Here is a 24,798-nt window from a genome sequence, read left to right as displayed (position 1 = left end):
AATGTAAATTATCTCTCATAGCGAGGTTGAGGACCAACTGATATTTGGGGCTTATGAAAAAACGATGGTGGAGATAGTAGGAAGAATGTTGAAAAAAAGCATTTAAAATGGAAAATGCATTGAGAAAACCATTTAAAATGCAAAATGGTTTTTAGAAAAGCATTTAAAATGCAAAATGGAAAATACCCATTTTGCATTTTGCATTTCCATTTGAAATGGATTTATTTGAAATAAAGCACATCTCTGCTCACAATAAACCCAAATTGGAGAATCCATAAAGCCAATGGCTTCAGACGGCTGGGATCAGTTGGTAGCATCAAAACATGCTCATTTTACAAATCCTCTCAAAATGAGGTATATCAGAATATTACGTACTGTTTTGGTCAATGTACCTAGACTTTGGTGCAGAGAGTAGCATCCACGACTTATTTTATCATGCAATACAATCTCTAAAGATTCCAGGCACTAATAAAAACAAACTTTGAAATTTTCTCTTTAAAACATACTTATGAATAACATACAGGCTGAATTTTTTTTTGTATTTCTTGAGCATTAACCACGTGACAATTTCTATAAATAAAAATTATTGAGTTTTTTTTCCAATGTACAATTTTTACTTAAATTTTGTTTAATATGCTACCGGTTTCGACACAAACGTGTCATTAACACGGTTATTTTTAGTTACTTACACATTAGTATCTAGTTAATAGATTGCTAGTTAATGACACGGTTGTGTCGAAACCGGTAGCAAAGTAAACAAAATTTAAGCAACAAATGTTCATTGGAAAATAAAACTGAATAAAACAAAAATGTTTGAATTTTTATACATTAAGAATATGACTTAATGATACACAATCACTTTTACGTAGGTATGAATATTGAATACGTAATACACGACATACTTTATTCTGACTGCTCACAATTCATCAGAATAGTACAGTAAGGCTGGCCGCAAACATACGTTTTCCGTATTCGATTTACGAATTCGTTTTCCGTATTCGGAATTCCGTGAGACTAGCGCAAACGTTCGTTTTTCTTCATTCGGAATGTATAAACGTCAGAACCAGTGTTGCCAACAAGGGCGATATATCGCCATTTAGGCTACTCAGAGCGAGAAGAATCAGCGCCGAAAAAATCTAAAAGGCGACTGGTCGCCAATTAAGCTACTTCAAAAACATCAATTTTAAACATGTCCCGAAATTCTCTAGCCACCCCCCCCCCCATGAAATTTATTTTTCGGGGATTTATTTTCTGGGGACAAATTTTATTTTTTTGAAATTCTCTAGCCACCCCCCCCTACGAAATTTTTTTATTTTCACGTAAAAACATCAATTTTAAACATGTCCCACCTAACAGCAAATTCGGCTACTTTACGCTACCTTATGTATGAGAAACGGCGATATTAGGTCAAGATCCGTTGGCAACACTGAATTACGAATGGAAATTTCCGTACTTTTGCGTCGGCACAAACAAACTGTATGCAATAGCTGCGTTCCACTTGACGTCATTAGGTTTTTTCCATTCGTTTTCTCCGAACGCGCCGGCTGGCATTCGGAATGTGCGTAAGGAATTTGTTCCGTTCGGAACTAAAACGAACGTGTGCGGCAGTTAATGTATTTTCTACTGATTCCGTGCATTCGGATGTCCGAATACGGAAAACGAATTCGGAAATCGAATACGAAAAACGTATGTATGCGGCCAGCCTAAATCGAGCTTCGAGCAAATCGCGACTGAAAACTCTGTCATCCGCAAACGGCGTAACACGAATTTCCTGTGTAGTTCATTTTTGCAGCATTTCCAATATTTTTGCGGGAGGTTTCTGTAATGTCTATTCAGATTATTACAGTAGCGTAGCGACCACCTGTCACACTGGGCAGGGGTTTGGGGGAACTGAAAATGTTTTCTAAAATTAATGTCATTTGAGACGGATTAGATTTCCACGTTTTTAAAAACGTCTATTTGAATTTTAATTTTGTTTTTTCGATTGAATGAATAAATTAAATGGAATCTAAATGGAAACCAACCCGACTTACTTCCAGACATCCGATCGAGTTGGACCTCGGTAAATAGACTCGTTGTCGATGACAATGTATTCTATTAACTTTTGATGGCACTCACGCACACACACGGGCGCAAACACGTTTTTTTCTGAAATCGGGTAACATTATATATAGTAAAAAAAACTTTTTTTACCTGATTTTTTAATATACCTGATATGTATGTTTAACGTTTTTATTTGGTACAATACTTATTATATTTTAAAACCTTTGTGTTGCTTTACCCGTGCTAAGGCCTCCAACTAATTTTTGTAATACATAAGATTTCAATATGCTTTTTTTTACACCTAATATTTTTTTTAAATTAAAAGCAATACGGCGTTTTATTTTATTTTAAGATTGTTGTATTATGACCATCAACCAAATAATCGTTTTATATCGATGATTGTAACTCATAGCGTGCATGGTTCTCAGAAGAACTGAGAAGGCATTCCGGATAAATGGTCAAAAACATTATTATTTATTTGCAAGTATGGTAGATATTATAATTTAAAATCGAAGGTATACATTTTCAAGGCAACTCTTGCAAACTAGGTCTAACTCTTATTAAAAGTTGGAAGCAAGAATCAATCACACTGTCTATCCTGTAAATTCTCACAGGGGTATGTAACCTTTAAATATCTCACAGCCCTCGTGTACGGGTGTATGTATCTCCATGTATTTTTATCGCAAACCGGAGGACATGACTGTGTGTCGTATTCGTTTTGCATTCATGTACGGTACCATGCATTTGTCCGAAACACGCAGATATCCGTTCTATCATTGTTTTATTTGGAAAACTGATGTCATATCTGATTCGTGTGAAACTGGTACCTGGCAACCCTGATCACATTACCATTATACCAGTGGCGTGCACCTTTCAGTCCATAAAGTATAAAAATATGTGCCTACTCATAGAAAAACTGATCGTAGAAAGTTTTTTACGTCCAGTCGTGCTTTTAAATGGATTTTATGAACTTTAAAGCAAGATATAATAGTAAAATGATTAACTATACATGAAACAATATTAGTAAAACATGTAACAGTAACATCAAATAATGTAAAAACTAGAACAATACTACATATAAGACTTTTCAAAATATTCGCACATTTCAGAACACCTTCGTAACCTTCACTGGCTCAAGTTCCCTGAAAGAATCCAGTACAAACTGTGCTGGATGGTGTTTAAATCCATCAATGAAATGCCCCCCCCCCTACATCTCTGAACTATGCATCCCGGAAAACACTGGTCTGAGGCAGTCAACGCTTAGATCAGCAACATCAGCAGCTGTAGGCAGACTGATAGAACCTATGCGCAAGCCAAATACTAAGTATGGTGATCGCGCTTTCGGAGTATCTGGGCCGAAGGCTTGGAATAAACTCCCTCCGGAACTAAGATCCATAACAAGTCCAACAGAATTCAGGTCTAAACTAAAAACTTACCTTTTTAAGCTGTCATACCTTTAAATTAAATATACCATTCCTAAGAGAAAGTCCAGTTCTATTCAATTTTCCAAGTATGTCCTCAATCCTGTATCTAAATTTCGCTAATAAACAATTGGATAGTGTTAATTTAGTGTTAATCTCAAGTGACCTACCAGGTAAGTATTGTACTGTATATTATCTCCATAAATAGTTAGTAATAACATAGATCACTGTAGAAATGTATTATAAGTTTACACAGCGCCCTTGAGGTGATTTTGCACAAAAACGGCGCTATCCAAGTCATCCAATTATTATTATTATTATTAAATCACTAAAACTACATTACGAACGCTACTAAACTTTGTAGGATTCAACAAAGTGCTGGTATAGATTACGCATAGTTCTATAAATGGAGTCAATAAATATATCAATAGTACCCCCAAACTTGTTTCCCAGATCATGTATCCTATTGGTTAGTGAGTGTGTCTGATAGTTGGTTGTGTATGTATTGCAGAAAAATGTTACATTTTGTTTTGGGTTCCTAGTCGGCATACGGTATTTATTTATTTATTGCATCTCACTACACATAAAACACGTTTTTTTCACATAAATGTCAATCTCACTAGGACTAAGCCTGTATCGAGGTTAAAAATTTACATTTGAGTGAAGCAAACATAAAGTAATTCTAGATACAAACACAAAATTAAAGAAAAATATGTATTAGATTTGTTACCAGATGGGTAATTTGACAGTATATTTATTTATTTATTTGGTACAATATTTTTTACATTTCAAGTTTTCCAGTAATGTAGGACTCACTGGGTGGCTTGCCCGTGCTGAGGCCTTCATTTTATAATATGAAAATATAATCTACATAATACATTTAAAGAGAAAATAATACATTTAAAATATAATCTTGTGAGTGATGTGTGTTTATATTGGTTTTGTGTGTTACGTGTAGGTTTTATTTTTATTTTATGCTATGACATTTTGGTAATATTGTCTTTTTTGTTCTTTAATTATCTTCCATTTTGTAATTTTGTGTGTGAATTTATTTTTATTTTCCTCAATTTTAATTTCAAGTTTTACACTGTTGAAAGCTTTTATAGCATGGTATTGGTAGTGTCTTTGTCCAAAACTTGAATTTACATTGTATTGTAACAAGGTGTTTAATAGAATGTTTAAAAAGGACAAATTTCTGATAAAAACGCATGTTTACAATAATTTTGTAAGGGACTTGTACTTTGTTTATTCAGTTGGCCACAATTATGAGGAATTTTCAAGAAATATGAATACTGTTAAGTAAATCCGGAAGATTTAAAAGTAATTTTTCTGATTTTTTCATCGAACTAAAAATGTGTAAATTAAATATTTTCATTCGCAATTATTTATTTTATAAACTGGCTACACCGTCATCGTCACGTAGAAAACGCTACTGGCTTGTAAAACAGCTGCACCATCGACATTGACCGCCGTTAACAACGCCATATTCTCTAACAACAACGAACATGTAGTCTTTGCTGTAAATCAACAATGGCTCGTTTTAAATAGTTAGAGGAAATTTATTTACCAACATATTTTTTTAAACCTTCACAATAAGTGTCGTGAAAAACCAGTAAAAATACACTATTAACCGAATATATAAAAATGGCATTGTTGTCTTCAATCCACAATCCACAATTAGGTATTTGGTTTGACACGAAACTTAACTTTATCAAGCATATTGAAATAATAACCAATAAAGCTTTGAAAATGTTGGGATTTATTTTAAGGGTATCTAGTGATTTCAATAATGTAAATACTGTAAAAACATTATATATGTCACTAGTAAGGAGTCACGTCCACGGTTTGGTCCCCAAATTATGAGGTGCGATTGAAAGAATCCAAAATAAATTTTTAATATGTAAATTTTAAAATGGGCATTCCTTGAGAAAACCTTAATTACGATAACGTACTTATAACTTACGTTCATTAAATTTAATAAAATTATCTGATCGCAGAATTATTTCCGATTTAACCTGTTTGTATAAAATTATTAATTCAGTGTTTGATACCCCTGATTTATTATATGTAATTTCATTTCATACTCCAAGCAGGTCAGTTACAAGACAGTACCTACCATATTATTGTAGCAATTCTTTATCAATGTCCCAATATCACACTCCTATGCGACGGATTCAACAGCTAGGAAACAAATACTACGATGTTGTTGATATATTTAGAACATCAATTTCAATATATAAGCATACCCTATTGAAGTTTTTTTCATCAAGTAGTGGAATATTTTAATAAAGGTATTTAATATGATTTGACTAATAATTTTGTCAACTGAAACAGAAAAAAATATTTTGGAATTTTTATTTTTTTTGCCTGCATGCTGTGTAGATCAAGTTCAGTGATATTTTGACTTTATATTTATTTTTCTGCAATTTTTTTAAATAGTCGTTTACTGAACTATTTTCGTGTATAATTTCGTAAATATTTTTTTATATATATGTATGTAAAAGCCGTAATAGGCGTGAAATAAAAAAATAAATAATAATCTGCTAAATAAATAATTCATTCCTGTACTACATACAGCCCACCTTTGATCATATAGCAATGCACGCCACTGCATTATACTTCATCTCTACCTCATGATCAAACTATAATCAAGAGGTAGAGATTAAAGTCATACTATATATTCCGTATTGATTGAATGTCAACAACTACATCAAACCCTGGAGCTCAATTTGGATATCCCGTGAGGTAGGAATACTTTAGGAATCCCTCACAAACTTAGTTATCATTAGTAATTAGTAGATAATAATATTATTGTTAGTCATTCTTGAACACATAAATCGTCCTCACATTCCGATGATTAATTCTAAATCATCGAATGAATAGATTCTGTTTATAAGGTCCATATCAATATTGCTGTGTGAATTTTGGTTTGGTTTTGCTACTAGATACGTACTTCCACGGAGAAAATTGAGTATTGCTATTTATTAAAAATCTCTTCAAATTTTAATTATCGGGTTTAAAACGGGATTGCAGGCCCTTAACGAATGGATTAATAGTTTTCCTGTTAAATTTTTAGTAAAATACGAATATACTTCAAATTATTGGCAGACCGGATAAAAACGGGATTGCTGGCCCATAACGAATGAGTTAATAGGTTTGATGATAAACCTTTAGTTAAAATACGAATATCATGATGTCGAAACACATGTTCGTAAAACTCCTTATATTTACGCATTTCGTCATTATATATTATCAAGGGTTCCATACTAACTCAACACAGTTATTATTCAACACACCTTTAAAAAGTGATATAAAGTCATTAAAAACTATGAAAAAAAAATATTTTAACCTTACCTAACCTACTTAGCCCAGTTAATAAAGTTTTTTGTTTCATCACTTTCCATGACTTTATATAACTTTTAAAAGATGTGATGAATTATCATTTTGATGATTTATCCGGTCACCATTATCAAGTCAAACGCAGGTGCATGAACACGTGTTTCGATATATTAGGAATTTCCTAAAATTTATCAGTAAACGGCTTGCAATCCCGATACTAACCGGATTACCAATAATTTGAAGATATTTTTAATAAATTGGTAATCTCATTTGCCTTCGTGTAGGTATAAAACGGATTCAAAATATATTTTATGTGCTGTTTTGTAATCATTTTGACATAGATTCCCTGCCTTAACACAGTACAGATGGGGCGCTCTTGTGAGACGTCACATAAAAAAATAAGATAAAAAGTTTGGCAATAAAAGCATATAACGTACACAAATAAAAATTTCTGGAAATAAGTTGAAAGAGTTATATTTTTTGAAACTTTATTATAATGTAAGAGAATCACAAATAGGTACGCCGTGAATTAATGATACTGCAATAATTGTGACATTTTGAAAAATATATGGTAAAAGCCAGTTTGTTTGTTCACTAAAGCCATTTGCATCATTATAAAAAAATGATCATAAAACTTCAAACGCCATTTATTTAAATCTTCGATTTTTGAGATGTCTCCTTTTAGAAATAGACAGAAATTGCTATGGTAACCTAGAAAGAGATTCACTCTGTGTAATATTTCTCGCATTTTAGTTCTGTGGAGATGAATTCGCCTTGCATTCTGCCTTGGAATCCTTGATGAAATAGCGGCCGCGCTTTTAAAATTTAATCTTCGGCTGTGTTTCCTTTGCGGTAAATAAGATTCCCAATCATTTTTTGCAAAGCAAAAGTAAAAAACGATTTTCAAGATTTCCAGACAAAACTAAATATAAAAATATGTGTAATTGTTGGTTAACAAGCACAAACTCGACAACCAACAATTACACATCTTCGGATCTACCGGATCTGCCCTGATGATGGACACTGCAACGCTGTCCGAAACGTCGGTTAAAGAAGGAGTTAGCGCAACACGGCATAACACCCCAAAAACAAACAACAAAAACATTATAATACAATTTCAAAAGGTGAGAATATTGTTTCCGAGACATTGGCATACTTTATCAAAGGTTTCGATGGCTATCTTTGAGTCCAATTCTTATATTTTTATCTACTACAATTGACTCCTATTTGGTCAACACAACGTCATGCCAATTTTTAAAACAATTCAACATTAATTCACATGTAGCAAATAATCTGAAACGAATATAATTGCAAAATTTCGATCGTTATCAAGTTCAATTTGTGAATACATTTATGAATTTCTTGTTTTTTTTCGTGAATGAATGAATGCAAATCTTGGATATGGAAATTAACCCACTTTTCTACATCCGATCGAGCTGAAACTCGCCAGATAGACTCGGTGTCTTGTTCTCTGATATGAGATGACATTACATCGGTAAATATACGAAATAAATGTCGGTCCTAAATATCGGGTTTTGGCTCAGTTGTTAGCGTATTTGACTCGAGTCCCTGGGGAGGAAGTTTAATCTTCAGTCAAACGTTTTTTACGGGTTAATTTTTTATATCAATACTGTATTCCAAAAAAAAAATAGTTTATTCATAAACAAGTTCTGCTGTGTAATTATTTATTATGCGTGACAGCTATTTCGCCTTCCGAAGTCATTATCAAACTTGAATAAGCGATTTTTTATGATTTTTATTATTAAATATAAAAACTTAAATTTAAAAAAAATGTTTAGCACACATTATAAGCGTTATAATTATAATATGTAATCGTCCATCACAAATTTAGTTCAGGTATTTACCGTCCTAATTTGTCTCCCTTCAGCAATCTATTAATTAGAAGCTTCACAACTCCGAAATAATTAAACCTATTTTAAAGCAAGTCAAACAGTTTGAAAGTAACGTTACGCAGGTAGTCATGGCTGCTAGATACACGGGGAGAATGTCGTGTTTGACATAATAATTTACTGATGGAATATCTACTTCAAGTTTCAAGAATATTCATTACTACTCCTAGATTGGTTGGAAGAAATTGCCACCTTGCCGTCTTTAATGTAGTGTCAAAATAATATAAATTGTTAAGGCGATGCCATACGTAGTAGTGCAAAATCATGTGATTTTGGTTTGAAAATTTGGTCGCCTAAAAATGTTTCAGATGCTTTAATTAAATACTACAAGTAGAATACATCTTGGCCTTTGAAATAATCGAGTATTTTTTAGATAAATCTTTTTATAAGCCCAGAAAATAATAATGTATAAGGCCTATGAAAACTGCTTTAACGTTCAAAATCTCCTACTTACGAACCTATTTTCGGTTATGATTTTATTGTATAATGTGGCAAATTAAGTTATTTATAAAATGATCGAAAAAATATTAAATATTTATGCCTGAACATCCACCAAATAAAATAAAAGGCACTTTTTGGCCATGTTTTTTTCTTACATAAATCAAAACAATCGGATGGTGTTAAGCGGGAATTTAAACCTTATCGCCATCTACCTAAGGGTTGTTATTGATAGCGGCTCAATTTAAATTATTACCTGACGTAGTGCATCGCCTTAATAAGTAATTACATTACAATTAGTAAGTATAAATTATGGAGAGAATACGAATCTGACTCAGGCAATTGCGTCTCTGTATGAAGGAAGCGTTGCATGTGTTAGGGTGAACGGTGGTTTGATATCACAAAAGGTGTTAAACAAGGCTGCGTAATGTCACCGTGGTTATTCAATCTTTACATGGATAATTGTATGCAAGAATTGAAAGAGGTGGGATTGGGCGCGAATTTGAGTAATCTGAAAGTATGTTGCCTGTTGTACGCTGATGATGCGGTGCTGATTGCTAATAGTATGGATGATCTGCAGTCTCTCGTGTCTAGGATGAACGAAGTATGCATGAAGAATGAGTTAATGATGAATGTAAGTAAGTCTAAAGTAATGGTGTTTGAAAGAGAGAGTACCAAAACAGTGTGCAATATAGCTGTGAATGAGGAATACGTGGAGCAGGTGGATGAGTTTGTGTATTTAGGAAGCATGTTTATGTGAGATGGGAAGGCTGACAGAGATATTGAAAGAAGTGTAAATGCAGGTAACTCCATTAATGGAGGACTGAAAGCAGTTGGCGCTAACAAAAAAATTGTCCAAAGAAGCGAAGTTAGCAGTCCACAATGGACTGCTGGTACCTACCCTGATGTATGGAAGTGAGGCAAGGAACTGGCAAAGAAAGGATGAAAGTAGATTGAATGCTGTTGAAATAAGATCCCTAAGGAATGTGGAAATCCGCAAAGAGTGCAAGGCTGATGTAAGCGTAATGAGAAAGATTAAGAAAGGGACGCTTAGATGGTTTGGGCATGTAGAGCGAATGACCGAAGATAGGAGTGTAAGGAGGATATATGATGCAAATCCGAATGGTAGCAAAAGTCGGGGACGCCCCAGGAAGACATGGCACGATCAAGTGAATCAGATACTCGAGTCGGGCCATGTCAAGAGTCAGAATAATAGAAGAGTATGTATGAGACGATGTATGAATGTGAATGAGGCAAGAAGAAGAAGAAGAAGACCGAGTTTTTTGGCGGTCCGTTCTCTCTGCCTACCCCTGTGGGAAAACGGACGTGATGGTTAGTAAGTTAAAAAGAAATTCTAATATTTAGCTTTGTATAAAGCCGTATTTCGTTATCACAGCTGCAAAATGTTTCATTGAACATACATTATTTTTGAAGGCTTAGCTGATGAAGTATTATTTACCGGGAGAATTATAATGCTTTAATTTATATGCATGCGTACACTTTTCAATTATTTGGCAGAACGATTTTAATTTAGAGTGAAAAGCCTACTTAGGTTGAAAACCTTTTTCAACTCTTTCCGGCGAGAAATGGAAATATGTGCCTACTTTTAAACTTTTTAGGTAAAAGACATATCTAAAAATCAAATACGTATTTTAAAAAGAATTCCCGAGATTGTGATTTCAATTGAATGATTAATTAATCGATTGCTTGGTTAATTGGTTGTTGATTAATAAATAAATTGATTGATTGACTTATTGATTAATTGGATGATTGATCGACTGACTGGTTTATTGATTGATTGATTGACGGGCTGATTGATTAATTATGTTTCCAGGTGAAGAGCTTCTGAGTGACCGCTACCGTCAAGACTCCAAGATGAGCTTCATCATCAAGGCGCTGTACACCATGGCGCACGGACTGCACGACATGGCCAGCGCACTTTGTGGACCCGGGGGTGCGTGCGCCGCGCTGTACCCCTTCAACGGGACCCTCTTCAAGGTGAGTCCTTAAATATACACCACCCTAATTAGTCTTAAGAGGCAGACGGACTAATAAGTGATAAAAACAGCCAACGCAATTTAAGCGATTTCTCCATCCACATAGTGGGAATATTTTCTTAATCAGTTTCCAGCACACCGATGCCGTCGACTGACTAAATCATAGAATAAAGAAGAACACAGAAATTTCTCGTGAAAGTGTTTCGTGATCGAAATATTTGGCCAATTGGGCTGTACTGGACATCTACGCCAGTGACATCGACTGTAAATGCCGGTTTCCTCTCGGGGTACCTTGTGTAAGGATTTGCAATGAAACACAACTTGCGAATGTCGTCGGACAACTGACTGGTTGTGCCAGTTGTTTGCATATTTATTGAGTTCAAATTCAACACTAATTCTTATCTCTAAACAGGATGGATGAGAGCATTAAGGAACCAGCGAAAAAACAGGTTCAACTTTTTTACCTCCATTTGACCTCCAACTGCCTCTAACGCTTTCCGCTCTAACGCTGAAACTTCCGAATATTATCGCGTACTATTAGTAACATGTTTCCACGAGAATGCCCCTCTAATTGTATAGTTCTATGATTTTACCATGATTAAGAAATTTAAAAAGGATGGATATCTAAGATTTCATGTGAGTGTAATAGAGACAGAGCGCGTAATAAATGGCCTAGAACGCAAAGGTACAACTTTTGGTTCTAGACTATTCTAGTCAGTGGTGACATTTGTTTCCATTAAAATTCGTATTGAAACGAAAAACTCCTAGTTTTCTTCTTTGTTCTGTGGTCTAAATAAACTCTACCTTTTAACTCTACCAATTTTCCTCCGCCATACAAAGAAGAAGATAAGTAGCGATTTTTTGTGTTATTTTCATCATGGATTGGCCTATTTCAGCATGTGGCTCGTCATATGCCAATAGGAATGTATGACGAGCGATATGCTGTAATAGGCCAAGCTGCGAAAATATAGCGCGCTTATAGCGTGGTCTGTCACAGGCATCATGATTTTTTTAATTGTTTTTCTTGATGTTTTGCCCAGCTTTTCATTATTTATGGACAGCACACCACTGCTAATTAAATGTGTGGTCTATAGTTAAACTACACACAGGAGGCCCTGAGTGAAATATCTTCCCTCAGGACCTACGTCATCTTTGGAGATGATGTGTGGAGGGAAGAGACACCATGTTGCAGGAGGAAGGAAACACAAAAGCCGTCAAATCTTTCCATAGCCGAACTGTTGAACTCAAGAACTTTCTAATGTGACAAGTTAATGTCCATCATGATGATGATTATAAAGCATAGTAATCAAACTGATACCAAGGCTAAACTATCAAAACGGTAGCAATGTCTGGAATCAATAGGGTATTATCATAAACTATGAATATCGTTAATATGTGTTGAAGATTTAAAGTTTATTATTCTGGTTATGATCATTATACTAAATGTGTTATTTTAATGCATGTTTTCATTCATAATTACTGATTTTAAATACGATCTAAAACTGCCAATTCCGAATCGGTTCCAACTGGTTACGACGTCATTGCGACATAAAAAACGTAAATGTCCGGTTGTCACCAACTTCATCGTGAACGTTGCCGAATTCACAAATAAAAAATAACACGTCGTTTAGTGGAAAATTCTAAAATGGCACATTTTAAATCGTTTTAGAAAATTTATTCATCTACCTAAAAATAAAATAACTTCACTATCGTACTTTGTTTTCGAGAATAACAAAAAAACAGTGAAACTACCCTATTGCATTGCATTATTCGTATCAGAAGTTGGACAAAAATTATTTTGATTTGTTATGTTATTCTTCCTTCACAGAGCTACCTGATGAATGTGTCCTTCACCACAGCCGATGGAGAGCTGGTGGAGTTCGACAAGCACGGGGATCCTCCGGGCAGGTCGGTGGGTACTGTGTAGTGTTTTCTGTCCAAAGGCATCCGTACCTGTTGTGCCTGTCTCCTGTCCCTCCCTACATACAAATGAATCCCATCCCGATATCCCTTTCAGACTTCTATTAAAACTGGCAGTTGTAAAATATAATATATTTAACACTTGGTAACAATATTGGAAGAATTAAGCCTTTGACACATTACGCTATTTTATGCGCACATAAATTGGGCGTGGCTTGTACGTATTATATGTTGGGCTGACTCACTACGCTATAATCAGGAGAGAGGGTCAGATCAATTGGGGGACTGCTGCGGAATATGATTTTGTATGGGAGCTGTCACTTTGACAGATGATAGTCGCGCAATTACGGCGCTACGTAAATTGTTCTGACCCCTTCTCCTGCCGTAGGTAGGAGAGCATAAGGAGAGCAGTTGCATAATTTTGAAATATAGTCTGGCTAGCAGATCACAGCTCGTATCGTCGCCACGCCCACACTTATTATAGCACATCATCTTTTTAGGTGTGGCAGGTCTCCTTTCGTTTGAAAGAACATAACATCGGTTTACTACTAGAAGTCATCAAGTGACATTTTGGTTAAAATTGAGTTAGAAGTCATCATCTACCTTTTTGTCAAGTTTTATCCGGTAAATAAGTCAATATATCAAACAACGTGTTGTTAATGTCTAATTGAGCACCCTAATAGTCATTACATGCATACCAATAATTGTTTACTCAAAATATATAAAACATTTAATGACTTTTGAAAGTGGGATAATGAACGGAAATGCACCTAAAACACAGGGTTTTCCAATAAGAGGTGTTATTTTGATATTCAATCGTAAAAGATCAATAGTTTCGTTGGTTTTGTTGCACGTAGCGCCGTCTTGTTGAAATTAAACGTTATCCAGATCAATACCATTCAATTCCAGCCATAAAAAAACATTAATCATTTCTCGATAGCGCAATCCATTCACCGTAACTGTTGCTCCAGCCTCATTTTCGAAAAAGTAAGGTCCAATGACTCCGTCGGACCATAAACCACACCAAACAGTTACACGTTGAGAATAGAAAGGCTTTTCAACAATAACTCTTGGGTTTTTCAAGCCCCAGATGCGACAATTTTGCTTGTTGACGAAGCGACAGAGGTGGAAATGGGCCTCATCACTCAAGATGATTTGCATTTGATTCACTCAAGTGAATTTTAATAATTTCAATGCGTTTTTGAAGCGTGTATCGTTCCATTTTTATTAATGACGTAGTTTGTACTTGTCAAATGTTAAAAAATGACAGCTTCAAACGTAACATCTATCGAAATAGCGGGCTACTCAAAATAACATCTCTTATTGGAAAACCCTGTATCTAAAACATTTTGGTGAATTCTGATGAAACAAAAAATAATACCATTTATTAGGTGACTTTAGCAAAAAGACACCAAGTGCATTTAATTTTTTTAATTCAATTAATAAGAATAAAACAAAAATAAATCTCACTTGAAAGCAAAATTGTAATGGATGAATAAAAGTGCATTTTAAATAAATGACTTTTTAATTATTTTAGCTTCAATACAACTTGTTAAAAGTAACTGAAACTTAAGTGTGTTTCAAATAAAACGACAAATCATACATTGTATACAAAAAACACAAATATTTATTCAATTTTAAAAGATGCATAAAAACATAGTTCCTAACCATAAATTCCAAAACAAGGTACAGATTAAACACAAATACCGTGTATCAAAATATAACCGGTTACTGCCTGAACGAGAGCAAAAATTCACTTAAAAAAATAGCACGCACAGCCAGTTTACTTCAGCAATTAGAAATAGACATTTTTTAATTTTTAAAAAATAATATGTTCGATACCAAAAAGTCTTTCGATACCTAAATTTGTCAATCAGTGCATAATAGTATATTAAAGTATAAGTGGATAAAAAGGTCTTTAAAACACGCGCGATTTTTCGAGCACGACGGCGTAGCCGAGTGCTCGAAATAAAGCAAGTGTTTTAAAGACCAGTTATCCACGAATACTTTACGCTATTTTTTTTATTGGTACACTTTGAAAACATAAATATTGATATTATTATTAAAAATTTGGAAATAAGAACTATTAGAGAATTCGTGATGTGACATGTAATATTTTGCCTCTTTTCACCATTTTCTTTTATTTGTTTAAAACAATATAAAATTTTCTTCTCTCTTGGCTATGACCGATATTTAAAAAATTTTTCTAAGGCTTTGCATATGTGTTCGCAGGGATGGAAAATTCCTCCCCTACAACACATAAGCCTCCATGAAAATTGGACCCTTTTCTTTGATATCTACAGAAAGCTACTTAAAGCTCTCTTGTACTATATATCTTTATAGACATATGTACTTAACTAATTAATACGTTATTTACGAACTTGAACGCAAATATTTCCGTATTTATATCGTAATTAAATTCCATCAAACGTTGTGTAATTTTTTGATTTATGATATAGGATTTTAATTACATTCATTTTTGTGGTAACCCCCTTGGTTCTGATCGAGGTGTTGAGTTTCACAATTTAATTGGTCTTTCCATTGCAAACCTAGACTTAAATGAATTCCCTGAATGAGCTAACTTTCCTATTGTAATTATTCTGATTCCCTGCACCCTAACAAAATCGTAGTTAAACGCTGATAAAAGATATTATACATGTTTATTTGGACAGGTAATTTGATATAACTCAAATGGTTAATTGTTAGTAAATTTGATTTTGGTAAACTCTTGTGTCTGTGTGGCGCCACTCCTTTATGATTCTGCTGCTATAAGGTACATGTAAAGATTGATTTAGTAGGTTAATGTAATTAGTTAATTGCATATTTGACGAACTCGGAATAGCCCATTTGCTGGCATAATTTGGCTCCAAATCCTCCTGCAAGTAAACGAGATGATCTTGAGTCAACAAGAAATTCGCACAATCCTTTGACACGGCTCTTTGATTGATACCTAAGTTATCGCGTCCCAAAAAGCCTTCCACGTCATCATGTACTGCCTTCAAGTTTCCCCTCGAGTCTCGATACCCCCAAATTCCGACTCCTCCTTGGACTACAATTTACTTAGGGCGAACCGGTTTCGTCCTATATACAATCATATACTCACGGTTGGTGTGGACTTACGGGTCGTGAATCCTCATTCCACGTTTAAAAGAAAATGCGAGAGTGGTCTATAAGACCTAAAATGCAAGCTGTATGCAGGTCCGCATTCTCCAGTAAACAGTACATACGAATAAATATATGTATACATACAGTTTGGGAAAGGTTTATAACTCGCAATACGAGGCTATCTACCTCGCATTCCGAGCTCGGATCTCGCACGAAGAGTTCTGCGAAACTCTAGGATTGGTAACCGAATATATACGTAAGAATAAGGTTATACTAATAAATACTAGTAGAATAAGGTCTTATTTGATAGTTTGTTTTGGAGAGCTATCGAACTCCAGGCTTTTGTTTGTTTGGTTTTGACGTTTTTATTTAAGAGAATCGCCATCTCTATTTGATTTGGTTAATGGTCTTGTTATAGGAGCGACCACTGCCTCCTATTGATGAACTGTATTTGTTTTAAATTTTACCTCCAGGGTTCAACATTAATTTTTGTTCATCCTATCCCGTGATTTTCCAATTTTTTCAAGTATTTGGTTGCCACATTAGAGAGTACTCGACTCTCAAATGTCTCAGGCAACTGATGGGGTTCTGTATGAGCACCCAATCAATAATATTCAAATGTTTCGTATAATTATTCAATATAATCCTACTAACCCGTGATTTTCCAATTGTCGATTGTGAATGATAAGTATTTGTAAGCACGCATCTTCCAGCTGTTTCAAGTAACTAATAAAAACTGTGCGATTATCTAATCAATGGTATTCAAATGTTTCATGTAATTTTTTGATATAAATCTGGCTAACCCGTGATTTTTCAATTGTCGTTTGTGATTGATAAGTATTTGAGAACACGCATCTTCCAGCTGTTTCGGGTAATTAATAAAATCCTCTGTGACTAACTAATTATGGCCAAGGTCGTTTTCAAACTATGCGGTCGACCCAATTCTCCAGTGATCCCTTGTTTTATCAACAAATTGAACAGGGTAAACATCTCATCTGACCCACTAACCCAGATGTGAGATTGTTTATTTTAAAAAATATCTCGCGCTCTCTTTGTGATTCAGTTTTGCTACCGTTTATTGTGCATAGTTAATTTAAATATTTTTAATTCCTTTATTGAAGTTAAACTACTTTTCATTTTCCGAATTTAGTAAATTTACTAGAGTTTAATTGAAGAATAAATATACATATATAAGTACACATATCTCGATTATCAAAATATGTTAACTAAGAGTACATATATTAATAAATAAATATAAAATATATGATTCTACATAGTCTGGAATATTAATAAATACATATTTTCTTTTTCAATAATATAGATATGTCCTCGGGTAGGTATTAAAAATCGCTACCATTTCGATGCTTCGATTAATAAATAAAATACATATATATAATTACATTACTCATATATATATTCTTTATATACAATATATTATTTTATATTTATAAATATATATACAAATATACAATATATATATATTAATGTGTAATTCTTTGTTTTGTTGTTTTAATTTAATATTCAATTGATATACTTCCACTTCACAGCCCTTCTGTGTCTCCTGGGACCTGAAAATTATTTATAAAAGGAAAACTTACCCACGTCAAGGTATTTCCGGTCGGGTAGTACACAACAACCTTGATGAAGAAATCCTACCTAATTAATTGTATTTTTCAACTAATTTCAAAATAGATCTTTTCGACTATTTATTCCTATTTAGTATTTTATTCTCGCTTGAATCGTATAAATTAGCTGATATTTAATTTTTCTTCCGAACGAAATCCTAATTCAGAAAACCCGTTGATTTAATAACACTTTTCTAGTTTAGGCTTTTGAATGATAGCTGTTAAAATACTTTTTTCGAAATGGTAGATTGATGTTTAGAATTCCGGTTAAAATGACAAACACTTTTAACACTGTCGCTATACGCACGATGGATTTTAATTGATCAAATTTTTTGATTCTAAATTTCTTTTTATATATTTTTATAAGAAAATTTTTTCCGAATTGCGCAGACTTTTAATAATCTCGATTCTTAATAAATTAATTTCTTTTCCGAACTGTTAATTTTAGAACAAAGGTTTAAACGTTTATTATTATCGAATCCTTTTTTTTTGTTTTTGTGTTTCTTTTAACCTAAGATGAAGTATTTACTATTAATAATTTTAAACAAAATTATAATCTATTTTTAAATATCAATTCACGAGCACATCCACTTTAATTTAACGATAACAAACTCTTAAATTTAATTTGAATGTTTTCACTTTGAATGAAATAATTATTTTTAAATTTTAATTAAATTCTTAATTCCGTAATCACTTTCTGCACTTCACTTAACACTTTTAAGCACTGAGTTTAAATTATATTTATTTTCACTGTTTAACCAAATTAAACTGATTTAACAAAACTTCACTGGTGAGGTTTTCAAAGGAATTTAGAAACTGAATTTAAGACTTTTTACAAAACTTTCTAAGTCCAGGGACTTGTTCAGAATTTAACACTTAGATTATTTCACTAGAATTTTACCAATAGACGTAGTACTGCCACGTAACAACTTTTCAAATCCTCGGCGCGACTGTCCCAAAACTGATCTGCACCGTCATTTTATACCCTTCTCAGATTCCAAAAGACGTATCTGAATTTCCTCTGGTAATCAATTCTATCTTTTAACAACTCGCAAATCCGAACATCCCTCCCATCAATATCGATTGTGCTTCCATAAGATGTTCTGCTTTCCGGCTCTAGGCGGTGGTCAGTTTCCATCTCACAAATCTAAATCGATAGGGTCCGAATCGGGTAAGTCTGTGTTAATCGCCCAAGCTCCCTTTGTCCTCTGCTCATACAAAATGTAGTTAAAATCTCATGATTTTGCGTTCCTTTTTTTCTCAATTCGCGATAGGTCCGTCCTCAATAACATATATGCAGATCTCAATTTTATGCATCTCGTGCAAAAATTGTTTAAATCCATGTCGAAATCTTTACTACGCATTTTTGAATTTCGATTTGTTTAAATTCTACTTAATTTTATTGTCGCTTATATGAGCTTTTCCATTTCCACCCGTACTTTCCATCTTTATGTCGCAGATTTGAGTTTTTCCTTATCTTTTGGATTTTCTTTTATCCGCGACGTCTTCTTGCACAATTTTCTTCTTTATTTTTTTGTTATTTCTCATAACTCTATAACTAATTATTTTCCAAGTCGTATTTATTTATTTCACGGATAAATTTGAATTGTATCACTTTTCTCCACTTGGATTATTCTTTATCTCCGTTCTTTACCCTTCCTTTTATCTTTCTCTCACTTTTCCCGATGTGTGTGGTCTCCAGGAAAATTTCATACTTCATTTATTATTAATTAATATATAGTTTTCCACACTTCTATGGAAGATATACCTAATTTGACTCTGGGATATCTGTCACTTTTATTGCCTGATCCAATCTCCGCCCATTCTCCATCCCTCACTTACAAGATTTTACATAAATTATACGTCTGGACATATGTTTACGCCTCAGATTTTATGTACTATGGTCGTAAATTTTATTTAATTTCAAACCTATTAATTTTAATCTCTTTTGCCTAATCTAAATATTCCATAAGGTCCACGTTAAAGTTAATCGTCTCTCCAATCGTTTATTACCTTAACGTAAATAAAAATCATGTTCAAATTTCGATTGTTTATCCTTCAAAATATACATGAGACCGCCAACCTTTTATCTTGTTTCGATCCCTCTGTAATATTGTGTAACTCTAATATATATCTAACCTAATAATTATGTAAAATGTCTACTTTTCCTGAATCTAATCTATCGCTATATGTTTAGTTTTACTGTCTTCTTCTGATACTCAATTTTCATGTCCCTAGGACCTTCGTAGCAATTCAAAATCTCTGTATTATCCTTCCATTCGGTCGCCGCACTTTTCTAAAATGTGTATTTTTTTGCGAGATTTTCATTCAAAATTGATTTACCAATATGTCCGTTTCATCTTTAATTGATAACGATTAATTTCCATTGTTTCCAACACTCACTCCTCTCTTTAGTACGATTTTTTCGAACTCGACACCCTACTTCTATCATAAATAATTGCACTACAGTTGAAATTCCGCCAGTAACTTTCCTTCGCTTCTCCCGTCCTTTTTTTATACTATCACGTTTATATTTTTTTTCATTGCATTTTTGTGTGTGCGCTTTACAACTTGTAAAATTTCCAAAGCCCTCGATTTCAACGGTTCGATACCTCATAAATTTCTCAGTTATTGTAAACATTCCCAGGAGTTTGTCACCTTGAAAGTCGATGTTGACCCTAAAGTGCGTTCACCTCTAATTTCTGTGGGAATCGAAATGTCGTTAATTATCTTTTTTATTGCCCGATCCACAGTTCATTCCTTTGTCTGTATTTGATGTACGCCTCTCCGTTCACTGATTGGTTACTCAAAATTTTATAGCTCTTTGTTCAGATCTATTGGTTGACAAAATTCAATATTTATTTTTAGGCCTAGGAAAGGGGAAGTACCAGTCGTCCTAGACGATTTTACGACCTCTCTGCTTTCGTCCCGGAACCTTGATTTAATTTCAACTATTACAGGTGTCTACTGCAAGCAAGCTGGATCAATTCTTTCTCCGCCAGATGTCGTTAGCATGTCCGTTTTCATAAATAATTTGCATATTTTCTTGCAGCTATGGTTTATCTGTTTTTTTTTTCACTGTGATTTAAAGCCTTTCATCACAGACATCACAATATCTTGTTGTCATGGAAATGAAAAACACAAACATTAATTTACAATCTGTCACATAAGATTAAGTTGGAATTATAGTTAAAAGTTGACATTTAGGACGGGTTGTTTCGGAGAATCTGAACAATTCATCAAATTTCAACGTTCATTTTCAAGTTCTGTGAAAGACTTTTTCAAGTTCTGTTTTTATTTCAGTTTTTTCAAACAACTAGCCTACAATGATATAAAAACAGAACTTGAATAAATCTTTCACAGAACCCGAAAATGAACGTTGAAATTTGATGAATTGTTCAAATTTTCCGAAACAACCCGTCCTTAGACTTCACGTTTTGTTGATTTGTTGATGTTGCCATGGTAACTTTAAAAAACGCGCGTTCCATAAAGTGCGATTTAAACACGCTAGAGCGTACTTTAAATGAGTAAAAAAGGGCACCAATAAAAAAAATATTATTTTTTAAATGTTTCATTTGAAAGTTATTAATTTCCAAAAACAAACATTCTTTTAAATCCTCTATTGTCAAAAAAAAACTGTTTTATTCTTTCAAAACACATTTGCTTAATAAATAATCGATTTGCATTTAATTTGCATTTTTCATCAATTGGCCAACTAAGCAAAATTTATGTATTATTTTTATTTGCTCATTTCTTCGTATCAGTAAATATTTTTTCTAAAGCTTTTGATGTTCATTCGTGCCTCTGTCATAGTATGTAAATGACACAGGTCAAAGACCAGTGATAAATTTCCAAAAACATATCAAATTGGTAGCGTGTTGGCGCAACCTTTTACATAAATATTTGCTTTCTGATTTGAATTAGTCGCCAGTGAGTATTAATGTCAAGTGTCTAGCGCTTAAATTAACGCGCCCACGTTCAGCAAACTCCCTGCTCTAAAGCCTTAATTAATTCAATCCCATTTACTTTCCAGCCATTAATACATTTTAATTAGAAGTTTACATCATATCAACTTGTGGGTATTTAGTAACTAATATCTTGTCTTACCAAATACCAATTGATATTGTAAATAGTTCTCTCACACACACTATTGATTATAAACTCACGGAGAAAAAACATCATGTTAAAAAAGTGATAGCATGCCAATTTCCTAGTAAAATATTAGTCATTCAGAATATATTGACAACACGTGTCCTTTTCCTAGTAAATATCATGACGGAATGCGACAATATCAGTATTTGTATGATCACGTGTTCCGCCACCGTATAAAACATATTCTTTTAACTGGTACTTTGTTATGAACTCCGTAAATTCTTTCCTTAAAGGCTTGCAGGCCCTTTTTAACAGAAATTCGAATAATTTGACAATATTTTTAATAAATTAACAGTATGTTTTCTCCGTGCATACGTTATTTGCCAAGCAATTTTAATATTATGTTTTTTGCCACCTATGTTGCCTCAAAAAGTGGTAGTAATTGCGCTTGACAATTCTTGGCACAGAAGCAAGATATTGGCTGGCAAAGATTAATTAAGTATTAAATCATATTGATAAATCTATATTAACGAAACGTGAAACAGACCAAGACACAAAAAATAAAAGGTCGCAATTTGTGATCAAACCCAGGAGTCCTCGCTCGGAGCCGGGCGCTCTTCTCTGTTTTAAGTAATTCTAAATAATGTGCAAATGTTAAATGTGGAAATCTCTTATTGTTATTTTCAAGCCGGCAGAGGACCTCTGTCTTACCGGGACAATACTCTGACCACTGAGCTATTGAGACCAAATTCTCATATCCCAATTTAAGAATTATCCCCACACCCGTATCATTATACAGGGTGTATCGGCACGTACCCGACAAACTTTAACCAGCTATTCCTTAGCACATTTGGAGTAAAAAATGTTATGGGCACTTTGCTGTCCGGTAACATTTTTTTTAATAAAATATTTATTATTCATATTTTCACCACATGTCACCACTGTTTTATCCTTTGTCAAAGTTTGAAAACCCGTCTGGCAATATTTTGTTCGAGTTTCGTTGAATAATATAAGTACGTACCTACGTTGGCGCGCTTTTACAATCGCAACGAAATGGCACGGCACCATTCGTCTCATTTTTAACCATTATTATTTAGTGAGTACGAAAGAGCGAGGTCACTTTTTGACACACTTGCTAATAACAGCTGTTGAACACGAGAAACAGGGCAAATGACAGTGACGGAGTGTGGATTTATTTATTTATTTTTTGTATTTAATGGAAAAAATGTTACCCGACAGCAAAGCGCCCATAACATTTTTTACTCCAAATGTGCTGAGGAATAGCTGGTTAAAGTTTGTCGGGTACTTGCCGATACACCCTGTATAGGTAAAAAAAATATATATCTCCATATCCGTATAATTATATGGGTAGAATACATATGTCCAAAACCGTAAAATTATATGGGTAGAATACATATCTCCATATCCGTAGGTATAATCATATGGGTAGAATACATATCTCCATATCCGTATAATTATATGGGTAGAATACATATCTCCATATCCGTATAATTAATTATATGGGTAGAATACATATCTCCATATCCGTATAATTATATGGGTAAAATACATATCTCCATATCTGTATAATTATATGGGTAGAATACATATCTCCATATCCGTATAATTAATTATATGGGTAGAATATATATCTCCATATCCGTATAATTATATGGGTAAAATACATATCTCCATGTCTGTATAATTATATGGGTAGAATACATATCTCCATATCCGTATAATTATATGGGTAGAATACATATCTCCATATCCGTATAATTATATGGGTGGAATACATATCTCCATATCCGTATAATTATATGGGTAGAATACATATCTCCATATCCGTATAATTATATGGATAGAATACATATCTCCATATCCGTATAATTATATGGGTAGAATAATATCTCCATATCCGTATAATTATATGGGTAGAATACATATCTCCATATCCGTATAATTATATGGGTAGAATACATATCTTCACACCCGTATAAATAATAATATCACATTGTTTCATTCTATGTATTATATTAAGTTCCATAACTAATTATGTTGATTGTTGCATGAATAAATAGGGTTAATTTGACAGGTGTCGGTGCTGGGGATTGGACACAAGAATTTTGGGTACGTAGACAAGAGCGTTACCACTCGACCCTCAAATGCTATAAACATTTGTTAAAATACGTCGTTTGAGGGTTTGAGGTTGAATTTAATTTTTTTTCAGTGTGCAGCAAATTGTAAATACTGAGCTTATTTGGAAGTATTTTTTAAATCAAAATAATCACCACCATAACTTAACCTGCACTACATACAATACTAATAATCTTCAGGGGCGCAGCGACACGCGCCCTTAAACTGAGCAATCGCCCTGGGACCGGGAATATCCGGCTTTGCCACTGATTAGAGTGATTAGTCATGTCCACATATCGCGCTTCTAGCGTTTGAGGCTTTTCCCGAATAGCATTTTTCGCACTGAAAACGGCAAACGAAATAAATTGTGACCGTAATAATATTTCGCTTTTGCTTGATATTTGATCGCTCTTGTCTAAGTCTAGGTCATGCTTCGAATGCCTCTCGTAGTCAGTCCCTATTAAAGTCTTAAAATACAATAATCCTATTACAACAAAATACAATACACCAGAGTTGTACTTAAGGATAATCTTACCTCTTCTCTAACCTTAAAATTATATTTTTTCGTTAACAGTGTTTCCAGTTTTCTCGGATGACAACGAAAAATTATCCTTGAGTTGAACCGGAATCGCCCCTCAGAAGCCTATTTAAAGGAATTCAACGAAAGCCTTCTAAGTGTAGGTCTTCCAACGCTCCTTCATCCTGCAGACTTACTATAAAACTGCCTTTTTCAGGCGGCTCTCTTCACAGAACCTTCTATCTTTGCTATTTT

At 33.7% G+C, this 24,798-nt stretch overlaps 1 protein-coding gene across 2 annotated transcripts in view; it reads left to right on the top strand.

The window, feature by feature from the left end:
• LOC149419964 (metabotropic glutamate receptor 1-like) overlaps positions 1-24,798 on the top strand; it is a 426,820-nt gene that overhangs the window by 387,686 nt on the left and 14,336 nt on the right. For both annotated transcript variants that reach the window (XM_089637395.1, XM_089637394.1), the window contains exons 8-9: positions 10,986-11,149; positions 12,977-13,056. In XM_089637395.1, coding sequence (XP_089493521.1) covers positions 10,986-11,149; positions 12,977-13,056 — 244 coding nt within the window. The remainder of the gene's footprint in view (positions 1-10,985; positions 11,150-12,976; positions 13,057-24,798) is intronic.

Source organism: Hesperophylax consimilis, chromosome 11 (genome assembly GCF_061612785.1).
Source record: "Hesperophylax consimilis isolate HC1 chromosome 11, BYU_Hcon_1.0, whole genome shotgun sequence".
In the NCBI taxonomy this organism is placed as follows: Eukaryota; Metazoa; Arthropoda; class Insecta; order Trichoptera; family Limnephilidae; genus Hesperophylax; species Hesperophylax consimilis.
This window is presented reverse-complemented; position numbering and strand designations above follow the sequence as displayed.